The following is a 24,584-nucleotide window of genomic DNA, read 5'->3' as shown; positions in this document are numbered from 1 at the left end:
CATATATTTCTTTTGCATGTAATAGGTTAGCAAAGTGAAAAGTCCACCCCAAAGGGAGTTCCCATCTCCCACAGAAAACAATACTTGTGAACTGCCTGAAAACAGCTGGATTGTAGTCCAGCCTTTACCTCCGTGAACAACTTGTGCCACTATGTAACACGTCATAATGCTTGCCAAAACTAGTGTGGAAAAACACACAAGCTGCAGCACACACGGTGACAAGACATCCGCCTGCTGCCTTCCCTGACCCCCACCCTCCATACCAAATGTTAGGTAGTCAATGGACAGAAAGCTGTTACTGTGATATAGAGACAGCACAGTTAAAATGTAACATATGATAAATCTATTTATTACAAATAAATAACTTACCAATCTGAAACTGTTGCTCCAGTCTAGGTTGCAAAGCTGCTTCTGGAACATGTAAAGCTTAACCGAAGCCGTGTTACTGGCTTGTCAGGACCCGCCCTACTTTGCTTCTGATTGGCCAACAGTCCTTAACTATTGTACTGCACATGTGCAACTCCCAACAAAGACCATAGACATGTGAGATGCTTCACTCTGAAGCTAAAACAGAGCAATACAGTATGACAAAATGAAACCATGTAAACCTATTCTGGAACAACCCCTAAATAAAATTATGAACCTGAAAATGAGCATAATATGAACAGCTGGGATGTGCAATGTTGAAGAACTAGTGAGAGACAGCTAGATTTTCAAAATATCCAACCCAAATAATACCACCCCCTCCCTCCAGGCCTCCCTCCAAAGCCACTCCCCCAAAGCACAAGTTCATATGCAGTGAGTGCATGGGCAGAGTGCACACAGGTAGACAGGCAGTTTGGCCAGCAACAGTCCTGCAACAACCACTTACCACAACAATCATATTCCAGATGTTCTTAATTTTTGTGTCTGAGTAGAATTTGATTTATTGATTGCTGTCTGGAGGTAAAGAGAATGTTGACAAATAAAACAAAAAATGCTTCTGAAAAAAACTGCCTACCCCAGCTTTAATGTACTAATCGCTAAGTCGAAGATTGGGACTCATCATTCCAGTTGAATTTCACCTTGCTTGTAATGCAGAAAAAAACAATTCACATGTAGTTAGACACAAAACTGCAGTCAAGTCAAATCTGTTGTAAAATAAAACCAAAATAAAATATCTGTCTGGTGTTAGGTAAGAGCGAGGATGAGGATCTGGATGTGAAGACAGAGAAGTGCCGTGCAGCAGGGAAAGGCAGTGATGACTGCAAAGACCCTCGCCGTCCCAAACGGCCACGCACCATCCTCACCACTCAGCAGAGGAGAGCCTTCAAGGCGTCCTTCGAGGTCTCCTCCAAACCCTGCAGAAAGGTGAGCAGAGAGGATTGAGTATAATGAGAAATTTTACAGACATTACGCGCCTATCAAACTTTAGAATAGCAAAGCTTTACAAGGTGACCAGAATGGAACTATTAAACTCTTTATTCTGTTCTGTCATTGCTTTTGTGAAATCAGGAAATCAGACTGTACTGTTGAGTAAAAATATGTCAACATTAGGAAGGCAAATGTAAATGCTCCGTATTTGTATGGTGCCTTTCTAGTCTTTTCGACCACTCAAAGCGCTTTTACACTTCATCTGCATTCACCAGTCACACACTGAGCCTAAATGCTCAAACAGAAACTAACATTCACACACTGGTGGAACAGCCGGCAGGGGCAATTCAGGGTTCAGTATCTTGGACACTTCAACATACAGCCTGGAAGAGCCGGGGATTGATCCGCCGACCTTCCGATTAACGGGAAACCCCCTCTACCTCCTGAGTCACAGCCGCCCAACACACAAACAGCATAACACACAACAAGATGAACAGTATACGAATAGAAACTAGAGAACAGTTGACTTCCTCGAAAGCCACAGCAAAGTTCTTCCCAGGCCTCCAGTTCACAGCACAGTGGTGTAGGGGATGCCGTCCTGACTCACTGGTGTCATTAAAGAGCCAATGGCAAATATCGCAAAGACTAGGGGGTTCCCTGGTGTCCTGGCAAAATTCCCAGCCTGGCTCTCTCCATCTGGCCATCTAATCATCCCCCAGTGTAGCTGGCTCTATGTTTCCCTCTGTCTCCACCTTAAGCTGATGAGTGGTGAGTGTTCTAACACAAAATGTGTGCCATGTATCACCCAGGTGCTACACATGGGTGGTGGCCCCTTTCAAGATAAAGCGTTATATAAATGTAATCCATTTATATTATTGTTACTGTAGGTGGAACCTCAGAACCCAGTTCTTTGGATTTACCCCTATAACATCCACATACCTTATGGTTTATTCAGCAAAATCCGACTGCGCTGAGATAGACTCACCAACCACATCACAACTTGGCTATAGAAGAAAATATTTATGTCATGTATTATAGATATATCTGTCAGATTAATAACAATGGATGCCTGTCTGACATTTGGGAACTATGAACTACACTAACATACATGATGTGTAAAAATGGCTGATGAGTGTGACCATGATATGACCTGCAGGTGAGAGAGACCCTGGCTGCAGAGACAGGACTCAGTGTACGTGTGGTCCAGGTCTGGTTCCAGAACCAGAGAGCAAAGGTCAGTAAAGCAGCATACCTAAAAGAAGCTGTCAACGCTGTATACATAATTGTGTGTATATATATATGCAGTAGCAGCTGGTGAAAAATATTTTAGATGGGGCTATGCCATATCCAGTCAGTTTCAGTCCCAATACAATTTAACACAAACTGCAGGATACCAGTGCTTTGTGAAATATAATATTGGTATTAAATAATTTCTGAATATTATTATATTATAATAATATACAAAAACATAAACAGTGAACATAAACATAGAAAGTGGCATAATAAGGAAATACACAAGTAAAGTACAAATAGGCTACCTCTAATTTGTACTTCAGTACAGTAGGCCTACTCAGTTTTACCACTGGAAATAACCACATCTTAAAGGTTCAGAGCTGCCAATAAACTATAATGCTTACCTCTGTAGCCAACCGCTGTTGTTCTCCTTGTTGATGTACCGTAGCACAAGCACCAACTTGGCAGTGGGTGGAAATGTCAGTTGTCTCATCTGCCTGAACAGCAAGTTAATCTGCATTTTTTACTTCCTCCAGAATGTAATCTTCAAGAACTTACAGCATGCAGTCCAAAAGTTCGTTTTGCACAGTCTTTGAGGTGCCTTTGAAAACAGTAGTTGTCTTAAGGTGCTCCTCCAACACACCAGCAAGGCAACAAGATCTATTGAAAACGCCAGGGTTGTCAGAGGATGCAGACTCATTGTGGCCGCGCAAAACCGATGTTAACTCTGCTTAGCATGGTTAGCTTCACCGTGTTATCCATATGTGCCCTCGCACACTCGTGTTTCTTAATCTTCTCAGATAAATGTATCGTGTCGTTTACTCCTGTAACAGTCCATGTTGTAGCCGTCCCCGCCGTTTTAAAAAGCAAGCATGATAAGGCATTTAAATCATTGCATCCAGCTAGCCAAGGCTGAAAGCCTCTGTTGCTATGGGAATACCTTGTGTCAGCATTGGCTGCGCTGCTGTGCTGCCTGGGCGATCTCTCCAGCGCCAAGAAGCTAATTTCACACCCAAACATAATTATTTAGCCTATATTTTATATATTACACGTTATTATAGCATTTTAAACACACATATACTTAAAAAGGTAATTACTGTATTATATTCAAAAATGTTTATTTGAAAAAGAAAAACACTTAGACTAAATCTTTCCACCACCAGGGAGGGCGGCGCCCTAGCGCCCTCTATTGGCCAGCCGCCACTGTATATATGTATGTAAAGAGGAAAGAGGTAGCTAATCTAGCACAAGTGCTACCAAGATTGTCCAATAGCTCTGATTATATAACATTAGCTTTGTAGTAACTCTCACAGCACTTCCCTCAACCTGAGAAGCACAATGTTCCATGTTTGTATTCAAGCCCACCAACTTGGCCTACCTAATGCATAACAAGAAACGATCACAATGCAGGCAGAATTGACATTGTTATCCAGATCACATGTGAAAATGGGGTATTACTGTCATTCTTTTTTGCCAAAGTGCTCAATCGTCTAAAGCATTTCAGTGCTTATCCAAGCTTCAGTGGATCAAGAATTTATAATCTACAATTTGCTCGGCTTGGTGGCAGTTGGGAGAATAAGCTTTGTCAAAGTGTGAATATCCAATAGGCCTTTTATTTCAGTCAATTATCCATCTAGTACTTTGCTTGTTTACTCAAGTCATATACTCTACAATGGATCCCAATCAATGCTGAAATGTTTGTTAAAGATGATTTATGTTGTACTGGTCACTTTTATCATTCCTCCTCAATTAATTAAGAGTCTGTGGAATTTATTTTTGGCACAGCATGGAAAAAAATCTCAGCATGCTACACAGTGTCACAGACTCACTTAAGAGATGAGTCTGGTAATACTATAAATTATTGTCCACAAATCCCATGTGCAAACCCAAACCAACAGTGCACGTATCCTACTAACAAGTATTGTGTGAGTACAGTATCTCACAAAATAAGTACACCCCTTCCATTTTTGTAAATATTCAATTATATCTTTTCATGTGACAACACTGAAGAAATGACCCTTTGCTACAATATAAAGAACAGCTTGTGAGTGTACAGCTTGTTAGTTTGAAAAAAAACATTGTAAATTTGCTGTCCCCTCAAAATAATACATCACACAGCCATTAATGTCTAAACCGCTGGCACCAAAAGTGAGTACACCCCTAAGTGAAAATTGGGCCCAATTAGCCATTTTCCCTCCCCAGTGTCATGTGACTCGTTGTTGTGTTACAAGGTCTCAGGTGTGAATGGGGGGCAGATGTGTTAAACTAAATATGGTAAAATGTAGACATGCCTATCTGACCATTCTTTGTCCAAGGTTCATGGTTCAAGTAACCCTTACTTTTAGATTGTCTTCTTTAAAGAAACACCCTTGAATATTTTCATGTTATTGTGATGTATAGCTGTCATGTTATGTTTCTTATTGTTGTTTAGAATGTACATGTAAATATATTTTTCTAGTAATCACAAATTGTAATGATCTCAGATACATCTTTTGACCTTTTGACCTATTTTATGTCAATGATGTCACTTACTGATATTTCCATCACTGGTTGTTGATCCTAAACACCACAATATTCAAAGCAGTCAAAAATCTGAGTGATTTGTTTATGTTGTGGTCTCAGGTTTGTTTTGACCACCTCAGGAAATTCCACACGCCCCAGACCTTTGTTAGTAACTTGATATTTTTAAATTTATAATCTACAGGAGGTTGAGAAGTAAGCTCTTTCACATCTGCGTATTATTTTGCTAGTGTCTCTTCACGAAATGTCTGTCATCCACAGACTAAGCTTTTTACTCTGTTTATTTATTTACAGATGAAGAAGTTAGCCCGCAGACAACAGCAACAGCAGGAGCAACACAACAGCCAAAGGCTAGGCCAAGGTGAGGATTTATCATGTGTGTACATGCTGTACTGGCTAGCTGGCTAACTGCTTTGTCTGACATTAAAAAAAGGAAAAGCATAACATCTGCAATATGTAATCTGACCATTAAAATTGTAATGACAATAAGTACTGTGAGCTAGGTAATTTATGAATTATTTGGACAAACAGCTTGAAATATTAAATGTATTATGGGAACAATAAACAGAGTAAAGTCAGTCAGCAAACACACTTTTAGAATGGAGTTCCATACTCTGAAGCCAGAGTGACATCTCTGGTAAATATGATCTGAATTTTCCGACGGCATGGCTATAAAGTTTGGGCCGCAGCTAGGATTCTTGCTGCAGCACAGCTCCTCGTAGCTAGCAGGCTTATTGCCACTGTGGTCTCACAGCGGATATGAGCAGACAGTTTAGATAAGTGTCTCAGTGCTTTGGCAAGCACTGCCACTATCTGTTCAGGGACTTCCAGCATGTCAATATTGGCATAGCAGCATGGTTTATTATAGTGGAAGCTGCTGCTGTTAACCAAATGAGCTAAACAAACCAGCAAATGGGGGTTGTTTGAAGTTGATGTTACAATGAGATGAAGCCTCCTGGATGACTGGTGAGACGCCTTCAAGATCAAACAGCCAGTCAGTTTAGACAATGCATTTACAATATATGCTTTTAAAAGAAACCATTTGGTGTACAAAAAAACATGGCTGTACTATCTGTGCTCACATCTGTAGGGATGTTTGGTGCTCAATGCGAGCAAGAGAGTCCTACTTACCTGTCCTACCTATACAGCCATACAGGCAAGTCAGCAAATATCCATCAACAAAAGAAAAAAACAGAAAGAAAAGAATTAAAAATAAACACCTGTTCCAATAAACACAACAAATACTTTCCAAGTATAACCACAAAGTAAGAAACCTTTGGAAGTGGACATTCACAAGGTCCTCCACAATAAAATGGCAGCTTAAGTGACACTAAAATTAAATCAGCAGTTTTCTTTTTTGCACTTAATGTGACTCAGACCATCACATAGAGTATATAATGTGCAGTTGTGGCATTTATCAGATCCCTTATCAGTTTAACTTCTGAAGGATCTGTGAGTGAGGGAGTGGCATGAGTGAGAGCCTGTGAAGCTGAACCCTTGTAGCCCTTTGATGTGAGATATCATGTGTTTGGAGTAACTGACACTGTTAGGTAGCTCATCGCTATAATGACTTATGCATATATTTATAACACGATATAATGCGTCCATAAGACATTATAACAATTGTTATAATCGTTTACAAACATACATTAGGCGTTATAGCAAAGTTCATAATGTATTATGATCTTTTGATTTAATGTTTTATAACTAATAGTAATACCAGTTTATATCAATGTGCGGCAAGAATCTCCGACCATGTTCCATAACACATTATAACCACCGACTCTGCCTCGTTACGAATACACTTTAGTCACCATTTACAATTACTGATATAAAATGGAATAACAGCTTACAGTAATGTTTAAAGTTATATAGCATGTCTTTGTTTGCTTTAAGTGTTAAAATATCTATCCCTGTATAATATATTACAGTTGAACATAATACCACATGAACCAATTACCTTATAACACGTAATTGTTTGCTTTAAGGAAAGTGACACACATTTTGCACAGGAAAACAACTTTTATTTCTTCACTTTATGAACAATCTGTATGAATTTTAAACATTTTGCAGTTTAGCACAATAACACAACATAATTACATCAAGAAAACTCGTTGTCAGGGTGGTGAAAGATCGCTCAAGAGAAGACCTGTTGTCGACCAACATCATGTAAGAGGCTCAGATGTTGTCACAGATGAATGGCGAGCCTATGGACAGGCCCTAACAGATCCCCTATTAAAAGACGTAATTCAAATGGGACTCGGGAATACTGTTAGCTAGCGCTAACTTCCTTCACTTTTCCAGCACTTTCCAGCAGTTGCAGAAACAACAGACTTAACGGACACACTGTGACCTACACTGCACATGTCTGCCTGACGGACAACTTACGAAGTAACTTAAATATTTATTTAAATGTGTGTCACTTTCCTTAAAGCAAACAATTACGTGTTATAAGGTCTTATAATTGGTTCATGTGGTATTATGTTCAACTGTAATATATTATACAGGGATAGATATTTTAACACTTAAAGCAAACAAAGACATGCTATATAACTTTAAACATTACTGTAAGCTGTTATTCCATTTTATATCAGTAATTGTAAATGGTGACTAAAGTGTATTCGTAACGAGGCAGAATCGGTGGTTATAATGTGTTATGGAACATGGTCGGAGATTCTTGCCGCACATTGATATAATCTGGTATTACTATTAGTTATAAAACATTAAATCAAAAGATCATAATACATTATGAACTTTGCTATAACGCCTAATATATGTTTGTAAGTGATTATAACAACTGTTGTCCATAATGTCTTATGGACGCATTATATCGTGTTATAAATATATGCAGAAGTCATTGAAGTCCCTGTGTCGCCTAGTGCTTGCTCATGGTGGGAATTGTTGGGTCTCTGTAAATATCACTGAGTATGGACTAGAAGCTAGAATGCTCTATATGAAAAGCGCTAAGATAACTGTTGTTGTGATTTGGCGCTATATAAATAAAATTGAATTGAATTGAATGTGCATTACCACCACCCTCGGGACTGAAATAGAATCTAGAGAGGTTAGAATGACAGAGTCAGTGAAGGTGGGTGAAGGTAAGATGCCCTCCCAAATTTAAAATGACAATGTGTGCATGTAGTATATGCAGGGTATATACAGGAATCCTGAAGTAAAATTCAATACCTTTTTAAGACCTTTTCAAGACTTTTTCAACATATTTTAAGACTGCCGCACCACTTTGAGCTGTAACCGATTAAATCAGCCATGCACCTTTAAAAGGGACATTTGGATATAAGTATATTTATAACATATTTATTGCCTATATGTCATCAGGTTGTAACACCACCTAAAAATTGAGGCATTCACCAACTTTCTCAGTTGCCTATAACAGCCTGTATGGGCCAACAGTTTTCTATGTGAATGACTGGTCAGATTTCCTGCGAAAAGCAACTGTCTTACATAAGCTATGACGTTTATGTACGCAACATTACAGCAAATCATGTGAAACACAGTGTAATTTTGTGTTTTAGTTGGTTTAAACTAGATAATGTGAGCTTGCCTGCAATGATATGTGTGATAACTTTCACCGTCCACTTGATCAATACAACAAAATTCAAATAGGCCAGGAGGGAACAAAGATGAAGAGAATAAACTGAGTGATGAATAACGTGTTTTTTATTCATTAAGGCTACATGATAGTCTCCAACCTTGATTTTGGGCAGGCTGCTAACTCGTCAATAATCATAACTGTTTATGCAGAACACTGAGTTCAACATTTATAAAGTTTGTTGCAGCACATCAAACTTTTGATTTGTTCACAAAAAGTGACAGTGACTAGAACACACGGCTTTATGAAAAGTTGAACGTGTTTCAATAAAAAGCAGAGCCAGCTAACGTTAGCCAAACCCACACGCTCATGAATTTTTCCTGTTGTCTTCCGTCTTACCGATTCAGCTGCTGGCGGCGCATCTCGCTCTTGTTTTTCAGGGCTGTTCAACCGGTTAATCCCGTTACTCCTGATCGCCACTCCGACTATGTTTTGGACGATTAAATGCTCCGTACTTGTATAGCGCCTTTCTAGTCTTTTCGACCACTCAAAGCGCTTTTACAGTACATCTGCATTCACCAGTCATACACATTCCACTGCTCCAATTCGGGGTGACATGCCAGGGCAACCAGGGAGCCAGGGATTGAACTGCCGACCTTCCGATTAACGGCCAACCCGCTCTACCTCCTGAGCCACAGCCGCCCCTATTAACATTGCGGGTCCGGCGGGGTGGGAGATTACGGTCGGTTGTATCCGTAAATCACTTCCCGGTTCGCACGGATCTGTTTTTTGGAGCGTTTAAGAGTGACGCCTAACGTTACAGAAACGAATTACACAGTCGCTACTCACTGCCTGTCGAGTATTTTTGGCTATGCATTATAAATCAATTCGTTCACCTACACTTTTAGCAAACAAACTTTTGGACAAACAGGATTTTCACAATGTAGAAAATATCTTCAAAATGTAATACCTTATTATAGGGCGATCAAGACTTTTTAATACTTTTTAATGGCCTTAATTTTCACAAAATTGATTTATTACTTTTTAAGACCCCGCGGACACCCTGCATATGACTATCACAACTGAGCTTTTTAACCCTGCTCTCACTTGTCATCACTGACTGTTACAGATGTAATATCAGGTTGTATGGAGGGCCTGCTCAGCTCGTACTCAGGGCCGCTACCTCCAAACCAGCAGCAGCCGGTGTCCATAGAGCACAACTGCTGCAACACTGACCCATTCCAGCATGGCCTCACCCCACCACAGATGCCTGGTGACTACATGAACCCCTACGGTGAGTATCACACTGTATAATGATGGAACCTGTGTGATTGTTTAGCACTGTTGTCTTTATTTTATGTGTTCTCTGTATTCTCCTGTCATATATAGTGGTCTGGAGACTAGTCCATAGTGGTCTCCAACTGGAAGCCTAACCAAAGTATTTCCCTACCTCCCCTCGAGTGCATGTTGGGAACGGCTGCAGCCCTCCACAACATTAGAGGACTATAGCAGTAGTTTGACATGTTTTCTTCTTTCCAGGCTGCCATAGATTAGCACCAATTTCTGACACACACACACTTCATTACTCTCTCTCCAGTATGACATTGTCTATTGCAGAGATGTGAAACTTGTTGATTGAAGATTAGGGATGGGGATCGATTTGCGGTTCTAAAATTTCTTAAAACCCGAAAATCAATAAGGTCCAAGCTTATTGATACTGCTATCGAGACTGGCAGGTCCTATAATGTAACGTTATGTCTGGAGCGTCAAATCTGGTTTAACTTGAAACGCAATTGATAAAAAAGCTAATGTTTTTCAGTGATGCAACTGAATCACGGATTTAAACGGGCCCGGGACTGTTTATCATCAGGCTGCAACCTCTGCTGCTCTCTGTCGGCTCCTACATAGACACACACACACCGCCCAGCAGAGAGAGACGCCGTGCCATCGCGGTGGAGACAAAGTTAAACGTTAGCTCCCCACAGGAACTGCTGAATGATCTGAGAAAATTAAAACTTGAATTAAATGAAATTACCCAATTTCAGTAGCAAAGACTACACTTGGAGAACTTTGAACATGGCAATAAAGCCAGCAGATTCTTAGCCAACCAATTAAAATTGAATAAAGAAAAAAATAACAATTTCCTCCCTAAAGGACTCAGGGGAATATGACACATAACGCAGAAGAAATAAATAATGGATTTAGAGATTATTATAAAAACTTATATACATCACAAACTGATCCATCTAGCTCCAAAATCAATGCATTTCTGAACAATATAGCTTTGCCAAGGTTAGATGACGAACAGATCAGGGCTCTGGATTCACCTGTTTCTATGGCTGAACTCCATGAACTCCTTTTACATATGCCGAATAATAAAGCCCCTGCTGAATTCGACAAGGAATTCTGGGAAATACTTCCGCCCATATTCTACAGGATGGTAATGCAAACTAGGAGTACTTGCATGTTGCCTCCAACAATGAACTCGGCTAATATCAGCCTGCTCCTTAAACCAGACAAAGACGCCACACTCCCATCCAGTTATCTCCCAAGATCACTTATTAATGCAGATCTTAAAATCATCTACAAAACCCTAGCAAGAAGGCTAGAAAAGGTCACTCCTGGTATATCCTGGGGATAGGACCGGCCTCGGGTTCACGGGGGTTGAGGGCTGCTGCTCCGGCTGGGCTGGGGGACTGTCGGCCCCGGTTCTCCCGTGTTATCGCTCCCCGGCACGACTCTCTGTTGTTCTCCCTCGGGGCGGGGCACGGCGGGCTGTGGTCTGGGGTCCTTTGCGCTTTGGGGGGTCGCAGGGTGCCCTTGCTACTGGGGGTGGCGTCTCTTGGCGCCTCGCAGGTCGATCCGGTTGCGGTTCGGGGGGCTGCGATGGGATTGTAGGGTGATTGTCGATGCATCTTGATGCGTTTTGTTTTCTGTGCAAGGTCTCTGGATGGCTGCAGGGCATTTAGTTTGCGCATTGGAGTCCAGGGAGGCATTTCCTGGTTGGCTTGGAGGGAATAGTTTGCGTCCCTGGTTTACTTCGTTGACCTCAGATCCCTGCTCCCTCGTCTCTCTGTCGGCCAGTTGTCGGACTCCTCTGGAGACTGAAGTATAAAGTTAGTTGTCGGGATGTGCAGTGTGTGCGCTCCGGTTTGTTCTGGGCTTGTGCCTGGTGTTCTCGGACCTGGACGGGCGGGTGGGTTTGTGGTGACATGCAGCTGAGCTGCCGGGCATTAGGTGTTGCCGTGCTCGTGTAGCCCAGTGTGTGGGTTGAGGTCGTCACTTGTGCATTGACTGCGTGGCGTTTTGGTTGTTCTTTCCATGGCGGTGGGGTGCCGGGCACAGGGGGCGTACTGGTCTCTGTTGTGTGTGCGCCTCGGTCGGTCCAGGCGCTGCTCCTCCGCGGGTTTCGCCTTTTGCGTTCCATTGGCATTGTGTTGTCGATTGGTATTTGGATGGACAGTTTTTTGGCGTATGTTGGTCGGGTCAGGGTCTTCCGCGTTTGCATCGCAGTGTGTCTGGGAGTCGATTTTTTTCTCCCACCCATACTGGCTACAGGGGTTCTTGCCTGCCTGACGCTGGGTTCGGTGCAGCGCGGTTGTGGCGTCCAACTCTTACTAACAACTACATTCTGTAACAGGTTTATGCACACACACACACACACACATATACACACACATACACATTCACCCACCCACACACACACACACACACACACAGGTTTCCCCTGGTTGTCACAGGTAGAATTATTCTTGATGCTTTTCTCCTTCTAAGTTGCTTATTTAAATTAATTGTTATTATTCCATCTCTCATGGCTGTGCTGTGTTGTTTATTTATTTTGGTTGACCGTTTCCCCTTTTTCATTTCTCCCTCAGTTGTTTTCTTATGTCAGCTGTTTATTGCTGCTGTTCGGCTGAGGGCTGTTTCACAAAACCAAGATATTTTCCAGTTATTATGGCTGAATTTAGCCTTGACTTGGTTTCACGAAAGCAGTAGCACATAAGTTACCATGGCGATTTCTTCTGTGCAGCTAGCCTGCTCCAGACCAGTCTAACAGCCAGGCTTAGTTAATCCTGGTGCCTTATTTGTTCAGTCAGCAGTCACTCTGATCAGAAACCAATGTGTTTTTTTCAGTTATTCCATGTTCTTATGTGTTTTGCATATTTTTCTTTAGCCTGCTTTAAAATAGCAGTTTGTGTTTATTAGGTTTCATAATTAGAGAAGACGTGTGCTCCATAATTTGCACACAATGAGCATCAGCGAGTAGGTTTACGTGGAATAAAAGCACATAACATGTAAAGAAAAAGAAAGAAAGAAAAAAAAGTAACACAGGCACAGTAATAAAATTATATTGTGCACTGTTAATTCATGAAAAACAGGGAGAGGACACCTCAATGTTTTTTGACCTTTTTTTCTCTCCCTGGGATCACTCATCTGCTGCGAGCTTGGGAGAGAAAACAATGATTAATACGTTGTGCTACAGTCATGCTTACACTGTGCTTTGCAGTGATCACTTTTCTTTCTAGTTGCTGGATTTCCAAGTCAATTTCCTCAGTGCCTTTTCTTTTTATCTCCATATCTAAGTCCAAGTTCTGCCGGGGTTTTTGCTGATATTTTATTTTGTTAATTTTTAACAATTTTAAGTATGTTCACTTCAGACATTGACAGTTTGTAAAACACAGGACTACAGCCCCAGGGTCAAGTTACAAATATGATACAGTATTTTCTATGAGCACCATATCTCTGACTTATCCATTATCCATATTGACTAAACAAGTACACCATTTTCACACAAAATTGACAGACCTCCAGCCTCTCTGCCTAGGTCTATTATACATAGCCTATATACTTTTTAAAAGCATTTGTTAAAAATGTTGCTTGCAATGAAAAATGTTAAATAACTGAAAATGCTTTAAGAAAGGTTTAATAGCACAATAACACAACATGCAATACAATGTAAACAAAGAAACACATGTACACAAGCTAAAAGAACAAGCAGCTGATAACTGCATTATATTTTTATATTTGGAATTGTCACCTGCCAGATTCATTTTGTTTTTCCTTTTATATAAATAAAGACATTTCCACCATAAACTGGTACAGAATATTTCTCCAGAAGTCAGAAAATTAAGTGTTAAATGCTCAAAAACATCTGGGAGAGGACCCCCAGACTCCCCACTCATATTTCAGCGTTGAATATTACTTCAAAATAGGGTTAAAACTTTGCTCTTCTTGTTCTCATGTACACAGAATTGTGCATCACCACATTTCGTGAGTCAAGGGTATCATCACTCCCTTAATCTGAGGCTATGTCCTTTTAGTTACTTTTTATACACACACACACGAGAATTTGTTTTTACTTTTGTTGTGAATTGCCGCTATATAAATAAAATTGAATTGATAGTATGTTGATTAGTGGTTGTAATTAATAAATTTGCTGAGTGACATTAACGTCCACATCTGCAATTGGTGTTTCCCTCTGCTATTTCCTGTTGTCCCCACCCCCCATCCCCGTTCTCTTGCAGGTGTTGTCCTTTCTCTGTGTTGTCTGTTTGTAGAAATTTAGCACATTGTTAAAAACTCAGCTGCTGGCTGAGACACACCATCTGCTCCTCCTTCGACCAGGTAACCTTACCTGCAGCAGTGAATAACAGCAGAGAGGAGGAGGAGGAGGTGGTGAGACTGATACAAACTGATGTCTGAGTTTTTATTCCTTCTAAACGTCACTCACTATTGTGATGTCAGATATTGAGTTTATTTGCTGTTGTAAGTATTAACGTTGCTGCTCTAGAAACATTTACATTTATTAAAAATATTAAATTCGAATCCTATAATTCATTTAAAAACAACGAGGCAGTTATTATGCACACCTCAATATTTGTTTATTTATCGCAAGTGATATGTCACCTCAATATATATCTATGTTATCGCACATTAAATAATTCTCATGCCGACCTACCTCATGCCCTTTGGGTCTTGTCTTACCAAATAACAATCACCTAATAATAGTAAAGTATTGATAGTGGTATCAATAAAAAAATCGGATCATCAAGTAGCCTTAACAAGGGTATCAATATCAATAAAAATTAACGATCACCATCCCTACTGAAGATACTATCAAGTTGCATTTTAGGAAATTTAGGATCCAGTGTTTTTGGAGCTTGACCCATACCAGGGACCAGACATAAGGAAATCTCTGCCTTTGTTGCTTTGATTCTGACCATTCAATTTTTTAACTGTCTCTTCGGAGTCCACAACTTTGTGGAAGTGCAATACTAAATCAATGGAGTACCTCTTTAATTTGTTTAAGGTCAACATACTTCACAGTTGGGCTTCAGAATATCAACAGTGGGTTGAGACAAATTTTAGGCGGCAACACAGGGTGCTAGAATATATTTAGTTATGCAAGGACCAGATTGAGATAACAATTTGACAAACCAACCAACTCAGGTGTTAGAAAATGTAAACAGTTCAGTCTTGTGGTTCTCTCTGATGTAATGACCCATCCCATCCCTGTGTTCTCATCCTCACCATGATGGCATCAATCTCTGTTAACTTCTATCTCATTTTATTGGCAGTCATGGGAATTAACTAATAAGGCATGACGGCTGATTAAAAATGTATGACCCATCAAGTTGTCATCATTTTGTGAGCCCAATAAAACCTAGACACCCAGGAGAGCAGTACTACACAACCCTGATATCTCTTAGAAAAAAACAAATGTTCCAAATGTACATTAACAAAGCTCATTTTGTGCTATTGTCACACTTACATATTTTATTATTTAAAGGTTAAGTGTGCAAGTTTCATCTAGTAGTGAGGGTTGAGAATTGCAACAAAGCTCCTCACTCAATCCAACTAAATATTTTTTCTATCAGGGCAGTAAAAGTTTAGCTGGTTTTAACTTCCATGCTGTAGACTACAGTTTTATTGCCAGTTAACCAGCTGATCACAAAATGTAACCGATACATTTATGTCCAGGTAGCAAAGCCATAGCCTGGAGAATAACGTTACATTACAATCAAACCACATATTTTTCTACCAGGGCAGTAAAATGTGAGCTGATCTGAGCTTTAATGCTCTAAGTTACCATTTTATTGCCAATTAATCAACTGATTATCTCACATATGAGGGACCAAAAATGACATATCTATAAATGAATAAATGCAGAAATAATTAAATGCAAAAATAAATTAAAATTATATATATTTTTGTAATAAGGCTAATTCTATATTTATTTATGTATTTCTACATGCATTTATTACTGTATTTACATTTATTTATATATTTATTTCTGTATTTCCACATTTATTTATGCATTTCTAAATGCATTTATTACTGTATTTTTACATTTATTTATTTCTGTATTTCCACATTTCTTTATGCCTGTGCGCACATGCTAATTGAGTAGGTGGTGCCAACATCATTCTGAAGTCTGATCTACTACTACTGTCTTGACTTCACTGGAGAGTGGGTTGTAGCCAATTCTGTGGCCTGCTTGCTGCCTTTAGGGGCGCTAAAGATAGTGGTCGGGGCCACCAAAATACGTGCAAATGGGGCCCAGGTGTAAAAAATCCTGAGATTATCCTTTAACTACTTGTTGTCGTGAGGAGTCAGTCAGAGCTTTCTTCGCCTTGATGATACGACTCCACCAGGTGTGGTGAAAGGAGTAGAAGACAAGACAATATTCAGTAAAAATAAATAATCATGAACAACTGACAGTAAATACATCTACAGAAAGAGCTACCAATCAAAAAACTGTGCAAAGGAGGCTCTTACAAATACATTTTACACATCAACTTACATGTTTGACATCATTATCAGCCTTCTCTCGTTTTCTGGAAGCGCTTCATTCCTCATCCAGGACTGTAACATCTGAGCCACAAGCTGAAACGTACAGTGCTGAGTTGGTTATGACATCAAGCAGTGGCCTGGGAAGAGCTGGAAGAGATTGTCCCCTTGGAATCTAAGTGTAGTTCAGGAGAGAGAGGGAGGAGAGAACAAATAAACACCATTTGTTGGTTTTTCACAACCAAAGTATAACTGGGTCTTTTCTGAAAGAAATGGGAATCAAGTTTACCGTTGTCAGATCTGATTGTAAATACACCAGCATTGGGTTGCTGTGCTACTTCTTCAAAGACGTCTGCATCCCCTTCTCATCAGAAATTCTGATGCCTCCACTGCCATTTGGGATGGAGGACTCGATGAAAGCTTAGAGAAAAAACACAAACTGAGTCATCCCACATGAAATGGTCAAGATAACCAAAGGGTATACCCCAAAACACACTCAGTAATACCATTTGACCATGATACTAATCACTGGTCACAACAAATTAGTGGTAACAACATGATATTGCCATATAAATCATAATTAGTGTCAGAATTATTATATTAGAACTTCAAATTTAAACTTCACTGAATAAACCTATTAAATACAGTATATCACTATGTGAAAGAAACTGGGGTCTGAAACAAAACAAACATGACTTCTTAAATCTTGAGAACAAGATTTGTAGGCCAGGGCACCTTTTCAGAACTACAGTAATTCATCATGATGCAGTTTTGTTACACATTTTACCTTTATCGAAAAAACTAGCTTCTGCAATTCACTTATTGCATTCGGCCATATTTCGAATAATTGTGCATTATTATTATACTGTAAGTACACCAATGAGAATGTCTAATTAAATGCACGGCGCTTGCACACTAAGCTTGAATATTTACATTACGGCAGAAAGTAGGAGTAGCTGTTTTGAAACATGATTTTACTATATAAAATATTTAACTTATTAGCATTACAACGACAGACAGTTACTGCTCTCTAATGTACTGACTTCAAACCAGCGTTAACAACCGCAACCTGCAACACTTCATTAGTCTGTAAATATTAACTGCTAGCACTATCTCTGGCTTTAAATTAAATGTATCCGAGCCTTTGACCATTTTGCGTGTTCAGGCATCCAAGCAAACAACCAACAGACTAAATACGACATGAAGCGAACGAGGGCGTGAGGTAGGCCTGTACGATGAGAGGAAAATCTGCGATAACATTGTTATATATGTAGATGATCAATTGCCATAAATAAAAAAATATTGAAGTGCGCATATTGGCTGCCTGGTTGTTTTTAAAGTCAATATAGGGTTTGTATTAAATATTCTAAATACAACTAAATGTTGTTTATAGAGCAGCAAAATTAATGTTGACAACAGCAAAGTCAATATAAAGTCGATATCTGACACCACAGTACTGAGTGATGTTTACAAAGAATGAAGATATCAGTCTGTTTCAGTCTTTCCTCCTGTCCTCCTCCTCCTCCCTCTGCAGTCATAACGTTACTGCCAGCAGGTAACCTTACCTGGTAGAGAGGAGCAGCTGGTTCGTCTCAGCCAGCAGCTGAGTTTACAGCAGTGTGCCACATTTTAAGCTACAGTGCAAACTAAGCTAAACAGTCAGACTAAAGTTACAGACAGACATATTTCAATTTAGCTTCTTTTTAACATTTAGCTAATTGCCAAGCTAACGTTAGCTGTGCTTGTATAACACATCAATGACCGACTGGACAGAACAGATTAAAATAACACTTCCAACATGTTTACACTACACACAGGTGATTGATAAAGTAATATCTTTTTAGTCACGAAGGATTTATTGCACATACAATAACAAACGTAGCTATGGTAAACTGGTGTAGTTTAGAGCCCCCTTCACAACACGGTCTCAACTGCGGCCTCGCCCTCTGCTGGCTGCTGTGTGTGTGTGGGCAGAAGCCGACACAGAGCAGCAGAGGCTGCAGCCTGAACAGTACGCTGTAGCCCCGGGCCAGTTTAAGATCGCGTTTCGGGGCCAGCACTAATAACATTAGCTTTCTTATTCATCACGTTTCAAGTTATAGCAGTTTTAAATGACAGTCTCAGACAGGAGGTCTGCATCAAAGCACGAGCTAGACTGGAAAACGTTAGCTGTATTTAATGTTATGCGCCGGAATTTTCGGGTTTTGAGAAACTTGGAACCTGATCTTATAGAACCGGGTCTCTATCCCCATCCCTAGCTAGCAAAGCTAAAGGCATTAAGTTACGGTAAGATCCTACTGCTGTGGTGCATTAAATGCTTTTTTCTCTCAAAGATTGAAAGATAGTTTAACATGTTGGATTAAGTTAAGGCTTTTTTACGTGTAAAGGTTTAATTGCACTTATAGTAATGAGAATTTACCAACTGGACTTCACAGTACTTTTGCCTATAAGGGCTTTGCTCATGTATTTAATGGCACATTGGAGCTAACGTTAGACATCAACTCATCACGTTCGCCCTTCGGGAATTCTGTGTTTTAAGGTTTTAAGACATACAGCCAGCTGCAGTGTAGGTGGACATCATTATTAAGTTGTTCTACAATGCGGCTTCAATTGAAATGCAAAACAATGATTTAATAAGTAATTTGGAGACACATACCACATACTTTCAACAAGGAAAATGGCGCCGTAAAAATTCCTGTTGGTTGAAGGTTGAAATCCCAGACAGGGAGTTGGATGGGGCTTTCCGGTGTAATTCTTTCACCAAGTCTTTTAAATACGAAAAACTACACCAACAGTGGAAGACTCTTACTCTAGCTGTTGTTGTAATAACCATGAAAGAATCCATGTACTTTGACCCTGAATATGTTTGACTAAAGGAATCTACTGTGTAGCTGGCTTGTGTCACGTAGATGAATCACTTGCTTCTGTCTGGTTTGCGATGCGGCCCCCAGCTAACCAATCCTGTTTCAGACTGATGTTGGCACCACCTACTCTATTAGCATACAGGCGCAGGGAAAAATAAATGTGGAAATACAGGCATAAATAAATTTGGAAATACAGAAAGAAATGCATGTAGAAATGCATAAATAAATACAGAAACAGCCTTTTTTTTTACTACAAAATATATATATAGATATATAGATAGACAGATAGATAAATATCTTTTGGTCCCTCATAGGAAACACTTTACTTCTATTGTTGATTAAGGCCAGCTTCTAGCTAACGCTATCAAACAACAGTTTTCATTTGTGTTGCTAAAGGTGAACTAACTTAATTACCTGTCCAGCAGAAAACCGGCAACTTCAGCGCAGCTTTGAAAAAATTTGTCCTGCATCAGAGCCTTCTATCTGGGAAAATCCAACATTATATCCTTTATTTCTGCCATCATCTGTTTGCATCTGTCCCGACTTCGCCTGGCTTCATCATGTTTTCATTTCTTTGTCGACGAAGATCTGCACGCTGTTGGCTTGTGCCAAATAATACGTGTAGTCCTCCATTTGTCCAAATTTCACTTCTATTCTTACTTACTTAAGGTTCAGTGGTATCTAGTGGTGAGGATTATGCAATGCAACCATTGGCTCACGGTGCATTCACGTGCTCCTCGGATGGTTCCATTTCCCAAGTTGTGAAGTTCTTCTTCCGACTTCAGTGTGTGTTCATACGCTCCTAAGTCAGAATGTGGAATCAACATGGACGCTACTGCAAAGAAGTGTTGAATTAGCATTAACAGAACATATAAACAACATGCAGACATCTAGTTCACTCTACATGGACAGCAAATTAACTGTAACAATACTACAAATTGCAAAATATGTATAGGCAATAAGTGATTTTGCACAAATCAAAGTTCTGTATACTACTTATCCCTTGTACACTTTATTTCTCTTTTTAGTAATAAAGATTTAAAGAGGAAAATGGATATTTACAACATATAATCGATTCATATTTTCACTAGGTAATAAGGTTAATAATGCAACACAGGGTGTAAAAAAGATGAAGCCGTAGTTTCTTTATGCTACTCACAAAAACACGTTATATACAACAATAATATACAGTAGATCGGTGGATAAATGACATGTCATAGAAATACAACTATTTTACATGTGAGTAGGTGAGGTTTATTGCAAAAAAACGGTGAGACTTACAGGTGATATGGTGTGAGCAGTCCAAAACACAACATAAATCCACAAAACACAGGAGACACAAATTCAATTTCAATTCAATTTTCAATTCAAGAGAGAATTGAACAAGAAACACTGGAGAAACACTGGCATGGAAAACAATGAACTGACACAGCGTGAAGGGGTAAACTACTTAAATACAACAGGAGGTCAGAGCATAATGACACACAGGTGAACTCACTAGACAATCAGAGAAGCAGGAAGCAAAGAGAGACAGTGACACTTGAGGCAGACAAAACTACAAACTAAAACAGGAACTTAAGCTCACATAATACACAAGCCATGAAATCACAAAATAAAAGACAACACAGTGCCGTGCAGACAAAACCTACCAAAGCAAAGAACACAGACAGCAAAAGAAGATCAGAACACTAGTAAAACTCAAAACTACAAGGAAACATGACGAACAAAACAAATCCCAAAAGTAATAATACACACTACAGAGAAGAGCAAAAATAAGGGCAGGGAATGAACACAGAAAACAAATACAAAACATACCCAACCAACCCAAACCCGTGACACTGGGGATGAATTTAGTCTCACAGTCTGAGGGAAGAAGCTGCTCTGCAGTCTGGTGGTGCGACAGCAGATACTTCTGCAACTAGATATTTGACTTTCTCACAGACCCCAGACAGTTTGGAGTGGTGGTTACACCTCCTCTACTCTAGTCACCCGGATATGGAGAGAACCTCTGTTGTGAAGTCTGCTGACGACACCACTATCATTGGATGGATTTCAAACAATGATGAGACTTCATATCGGGAGGAAATCAACAGTCTTGCAGAGTGCAGCACAGACAACAACCTACTGCTCATCGTGACTGGAAAAATCCCTAACTGGCATGGGATGTGCATGGCCCAGGACCGGAGGGCTCTGCTTCTGGGAAGAGACAGACAAGTATCTGCTGTTGTACCACCAGACTGTAGAGCAGCTTCTTCCCCTAGACTGTGAGACACTTTAAATTACTCCACCATGTATTAGTTTTATTAGTTTTATTCTATGGTTTTATTTCTATGAAATATTTATCCACCCATTAACTGTATATTAATTTTTTTTTATGTTTGTTTTTGTGAGTAAAATGGAATTACAACTTCATCTTGTTTTACAATCCTGTGTTGTAAAATGATAGAGCAGTGAAGCTCGTTCATATCCAACACTGTAGTTGTGTTTGACTTCTCTGTCTTCTCTGCTCTTCCCAGGTACTGACTCCATCTTCTATGACATTGACAGTGACACCTCTCTGACAAGTCTAAATGACTGCTTCATGGCCACTCCAGATGTAGGCTCCTTGCAAGTTCATGTGGGGAACCCCATTGACCGCCTGTACTCAATGCAGAGCTCCTACTTTGCCTCCTGAGACCCTGCCATCATTGTTGGTATTACCCCACCCACCAGACCACCTCCCAGGCCATAAACAGTGAGCATACAAACAGGATAGAATCCACCAAATATACCTGACTGACCTCCAGCAGCCAAAGGAAAGGTTAAACTTCACATGCCTCCACATGCCCCCCGCTATCACAGTACATTTGACTTTTCATCTGGGTTCATTTGTAGCTGTCAGTATTTGTACAGATATCACAATGGTAGTGTTTATTATTGCTATGAAAAGTTGGACTGAAGTTCGAAGTCAGAGATTTGAAAATGTAGTCCACATCAGTGTCACAGAAACATTAGTCAACATGTGGCTTAGTATGTAACTTAGTTTAATAGTTTTTAATAGGTATTAATAAGGCTATGTTATTTTTAATGGGACAATAAGCAAATATAGTTTAGTAGAGCCAACTACCAATCTTTTCTGGTTAATGCCAACTAAATGATAACTGTTGCTGAATGTATATAATGTATATGTAAAAACTGTTCTTCAGAACCAATCCAGTTTTGCATGTTAGGATGGACCGCAATTTATTTATTTATTACCAACATGCTGGTATACAATAAATCAAAAATTTATATTTAAAAAAGACAATATGATCCCATTGTAAAGTTAAAAAACAATAATTAATTATTGTATTCTGCTATTTATCATAGTATTTGTGTTGTTGAGTTTGTAAATTATCATCGTTCATCGCTATTTATTTTTTTCCAGTGAGATCATCTGGACATTATCAAGAGTGCATTTTATATTTGCTAACTTATCAGAAGTGTTACTCCAAATAAAAAAATGCATTCCCTGGAATTCTCGTCATCTTTTGTTGAGTAACATGACTGTCAACAAACATTGGCAGGAAAATTCCGATATGGGTAAAAACAACATCAACAAGCTGTGAACAACAAGACTGATAAGTCACACTGGCGGCTCTGTGAGGCTGTGCTAAGGCACATTATATATAAGATGTTAACATGTACCTGCTTAGACATAACAAGCTTATATATGCGTATGTGAGCATGCTTAAATTTTTTTTAATTAGCACTAATTACAATGCTGAGGGTAATGGATGGGGATGTCAGTTTTGCAGGTCTTTGGTCATCAATCAAACTACAGTACAGTTGGATAAATTTAACTTTTGATAGGACAATATTAAATGAAAAGTAAGAGGATCACCAAAGTTATTACAGTTTGTCCTGAGGGCATCTTGAAGGTCTGTATCAAATTTTGTCCCGATGGTGGTGCTAGATTGGAAAGTCAGGGGATCGCCACAGTCATTGAATCATGTAGGGATGATGAATATTAGTATCAAATTTTATGGCAATCCATCCAATAATTGTTGAAACCTTTTACTAAAAACCAAAAACTCCCTGCTACATGACAAGTCGGGAGATTACCAAAGACAGTAGGATTCATCCTTTGGAGACCATATATGGCAGGGAAACAACTAATGCACACACTTCACTATTTGCCAAGAATTTTCAGTCTGGACCAAAGTTACTGACTGACCAACCATCGGACATTTCCATACCTAGAGCCATGCTGTTATTGTGGATAAAAAAACACCTCATGAACCTCAAATGACACAGAAACAAATACACAGAATACAAGAAAGCTACCAGACTGCATGGCTAACAGCTCCAATATTTTGCAAGCCTTTGTTGATTCAGGAGCAGATGAGAGTTTTTTGGACAGAAATATAGCCAAACAGTTGCCACCATTCCCCTGCAAGACCCTCTAGTGGTTAATGCTTTAGATGGCAGACTTCTGGCCCGAGTCACTTCCAGAACCTTCCCACTGCAGCTCCAGCTCTCCAGTAACCATCATGAGCAGATTAGTCTATTCATCATTGACTCCCCCCTCACTCCGTTAATTCTTGGACACCCCTGGTTAGTTAAACACAACCCCTGTATCGATTGGTCCACGGCCAAAATCACCAGTTGGAGCCCCCCCATTCGGAGTGTCTTAGATCAGCCTCACCTCAGTTGGTCCCTGAACCCAGCTCCTCAGCTCCTACTCCTGACTTGGCTCATGTTCCCCCTGTGTACCATGACCTCTGGGACGTGTTTAGTAAACAACAAGCCCTGACCTTGCCGCCCCCACCGTCCCTATGATTGCGCCATTGATCTGCTGCCAGGCGCCCCCTTACCAGGCAGTAGACTCTTTGGACGCTGGAATCATTAGGCCTTCCTCCTCTCCCCAAGGGGCAGGCTTCTTTTTTGTAGAAAAGAAGGATAAGAGTCTGCGCCCATGCATTGACTACCAGGGTCTCAACAATATCACCATTAAAAATAAGTACCCCTTACCTTGTCTGAAGCATTTGATTCCCTGCAGGGGGCGACCATTTTCGCTAAACTTGACCTTCGTAGCGCCTACCATCTAGTCAGAATTGGACAGGGGGACGAATGGAAAACGGCGTTTAACACTTCCTTGGGCCATTTCGATTACCTAGTGATGCCCTTCGGTTTGACAAATGCCCTGGCTGTGTTTCAGTTTCTCATAAATGACGTCTTAAGGGATATGCTGGGCCGAGCATCCTTTTGTCGTCTGGACTGATCACAAAAACCTGAAGTACATCAGATCCGCC

General features: G+C 40.0%; 1 protein-coding gene and 2 long non-coding RNA genes across 6 annotated transcripts in view; 1 reads left to right on the top strand and 2 right to left on the bottom strand.

Annotated features, from left to right (window-relative positions):
• Positions 1 to 24,584, top strand: part of LOC123982260 (LIM homeobox transcription factor 1-beta-like) — a 56,264-nt gene that overhangs the window by 30,169 nt on the left and 1,511 nt on the right. For 3 of the 4 annotated variants that reach the window (XM_046067694.1, XM_046067695.1, XM_046067696.1), the window contains exons 4-7: positions 1,175 to 1,350; positions 2,510 to 2,587; positions 5,401 to 5,467; positions 9,786 to 9,950. In XM_046067694.1, the coding sequence (XP_045923650.1) occupies positions 1,175 to 1,350; positions 2,510 to 2,587; positions 5,401 to 5,467; positions 9,786 to 9,950 (486 nt within the window). Of the gene's footprint in view, positions 1 to 1,174; positions 1,351 to 2,509; positions 2,588 to 5,400; positions 5,468 to 9,785; positions 9,951 to 21,827; positions 22,721 to 24,584 lie in introns of those variants that run through there. The other variant, XM_046067697.1, reaches the window with a different exon arrangement.
• Positions 978 to 3,368, bottom strand: LOC123982271. The gene is made up of 2 exons (XR_006827923.1): positions 2,991 to 3,368; positions 978 to 1,340 (listed from the first exon to the last, which is right to left on the bottom strand). It is a non-coding gene; the product is annotated as an uncharacterized LOC123982271 (long non-coding RNA).
• Positions 15,914 to 20,709, bottom strand: LOC123982269. The gene is made up of 5 exons (XR_006827921.1): positions 20,593 to 20,709; positions 19,726 to 20,146; positions 19,104 to 19,439; positions 16,737 to 16,867; positions 15,914 to 16,622 (listed from the first exon to the last, which is right to left on the bottom strand). It is a non-coding gene; the product is annotated as an uncharacterized LOC123982269 (long non-coding RNA).

This window comes from Micropterus dolomieu, linkage group LG13, assembly GCF_021292245.1.
Source record: "Micropterus dolomieu isolate WLL.071019.BEF.003 ecotype Adirondacks linkage group LG13, ASM2129224v1, whole genome shotgun sequence".
Classification (NCBI taxonomy): domain Eukaryota; kingdom Metazoa; phylum Chordata; class Actinopteri; order Centrarchiformes; family Centrarchidae; genus Micropterus; species Micropterus dolomieu.
Note: the sequence above shows the minus strand (reverse complement) of the source record. Positions and strands in the feature narration are given on the sequence as shown.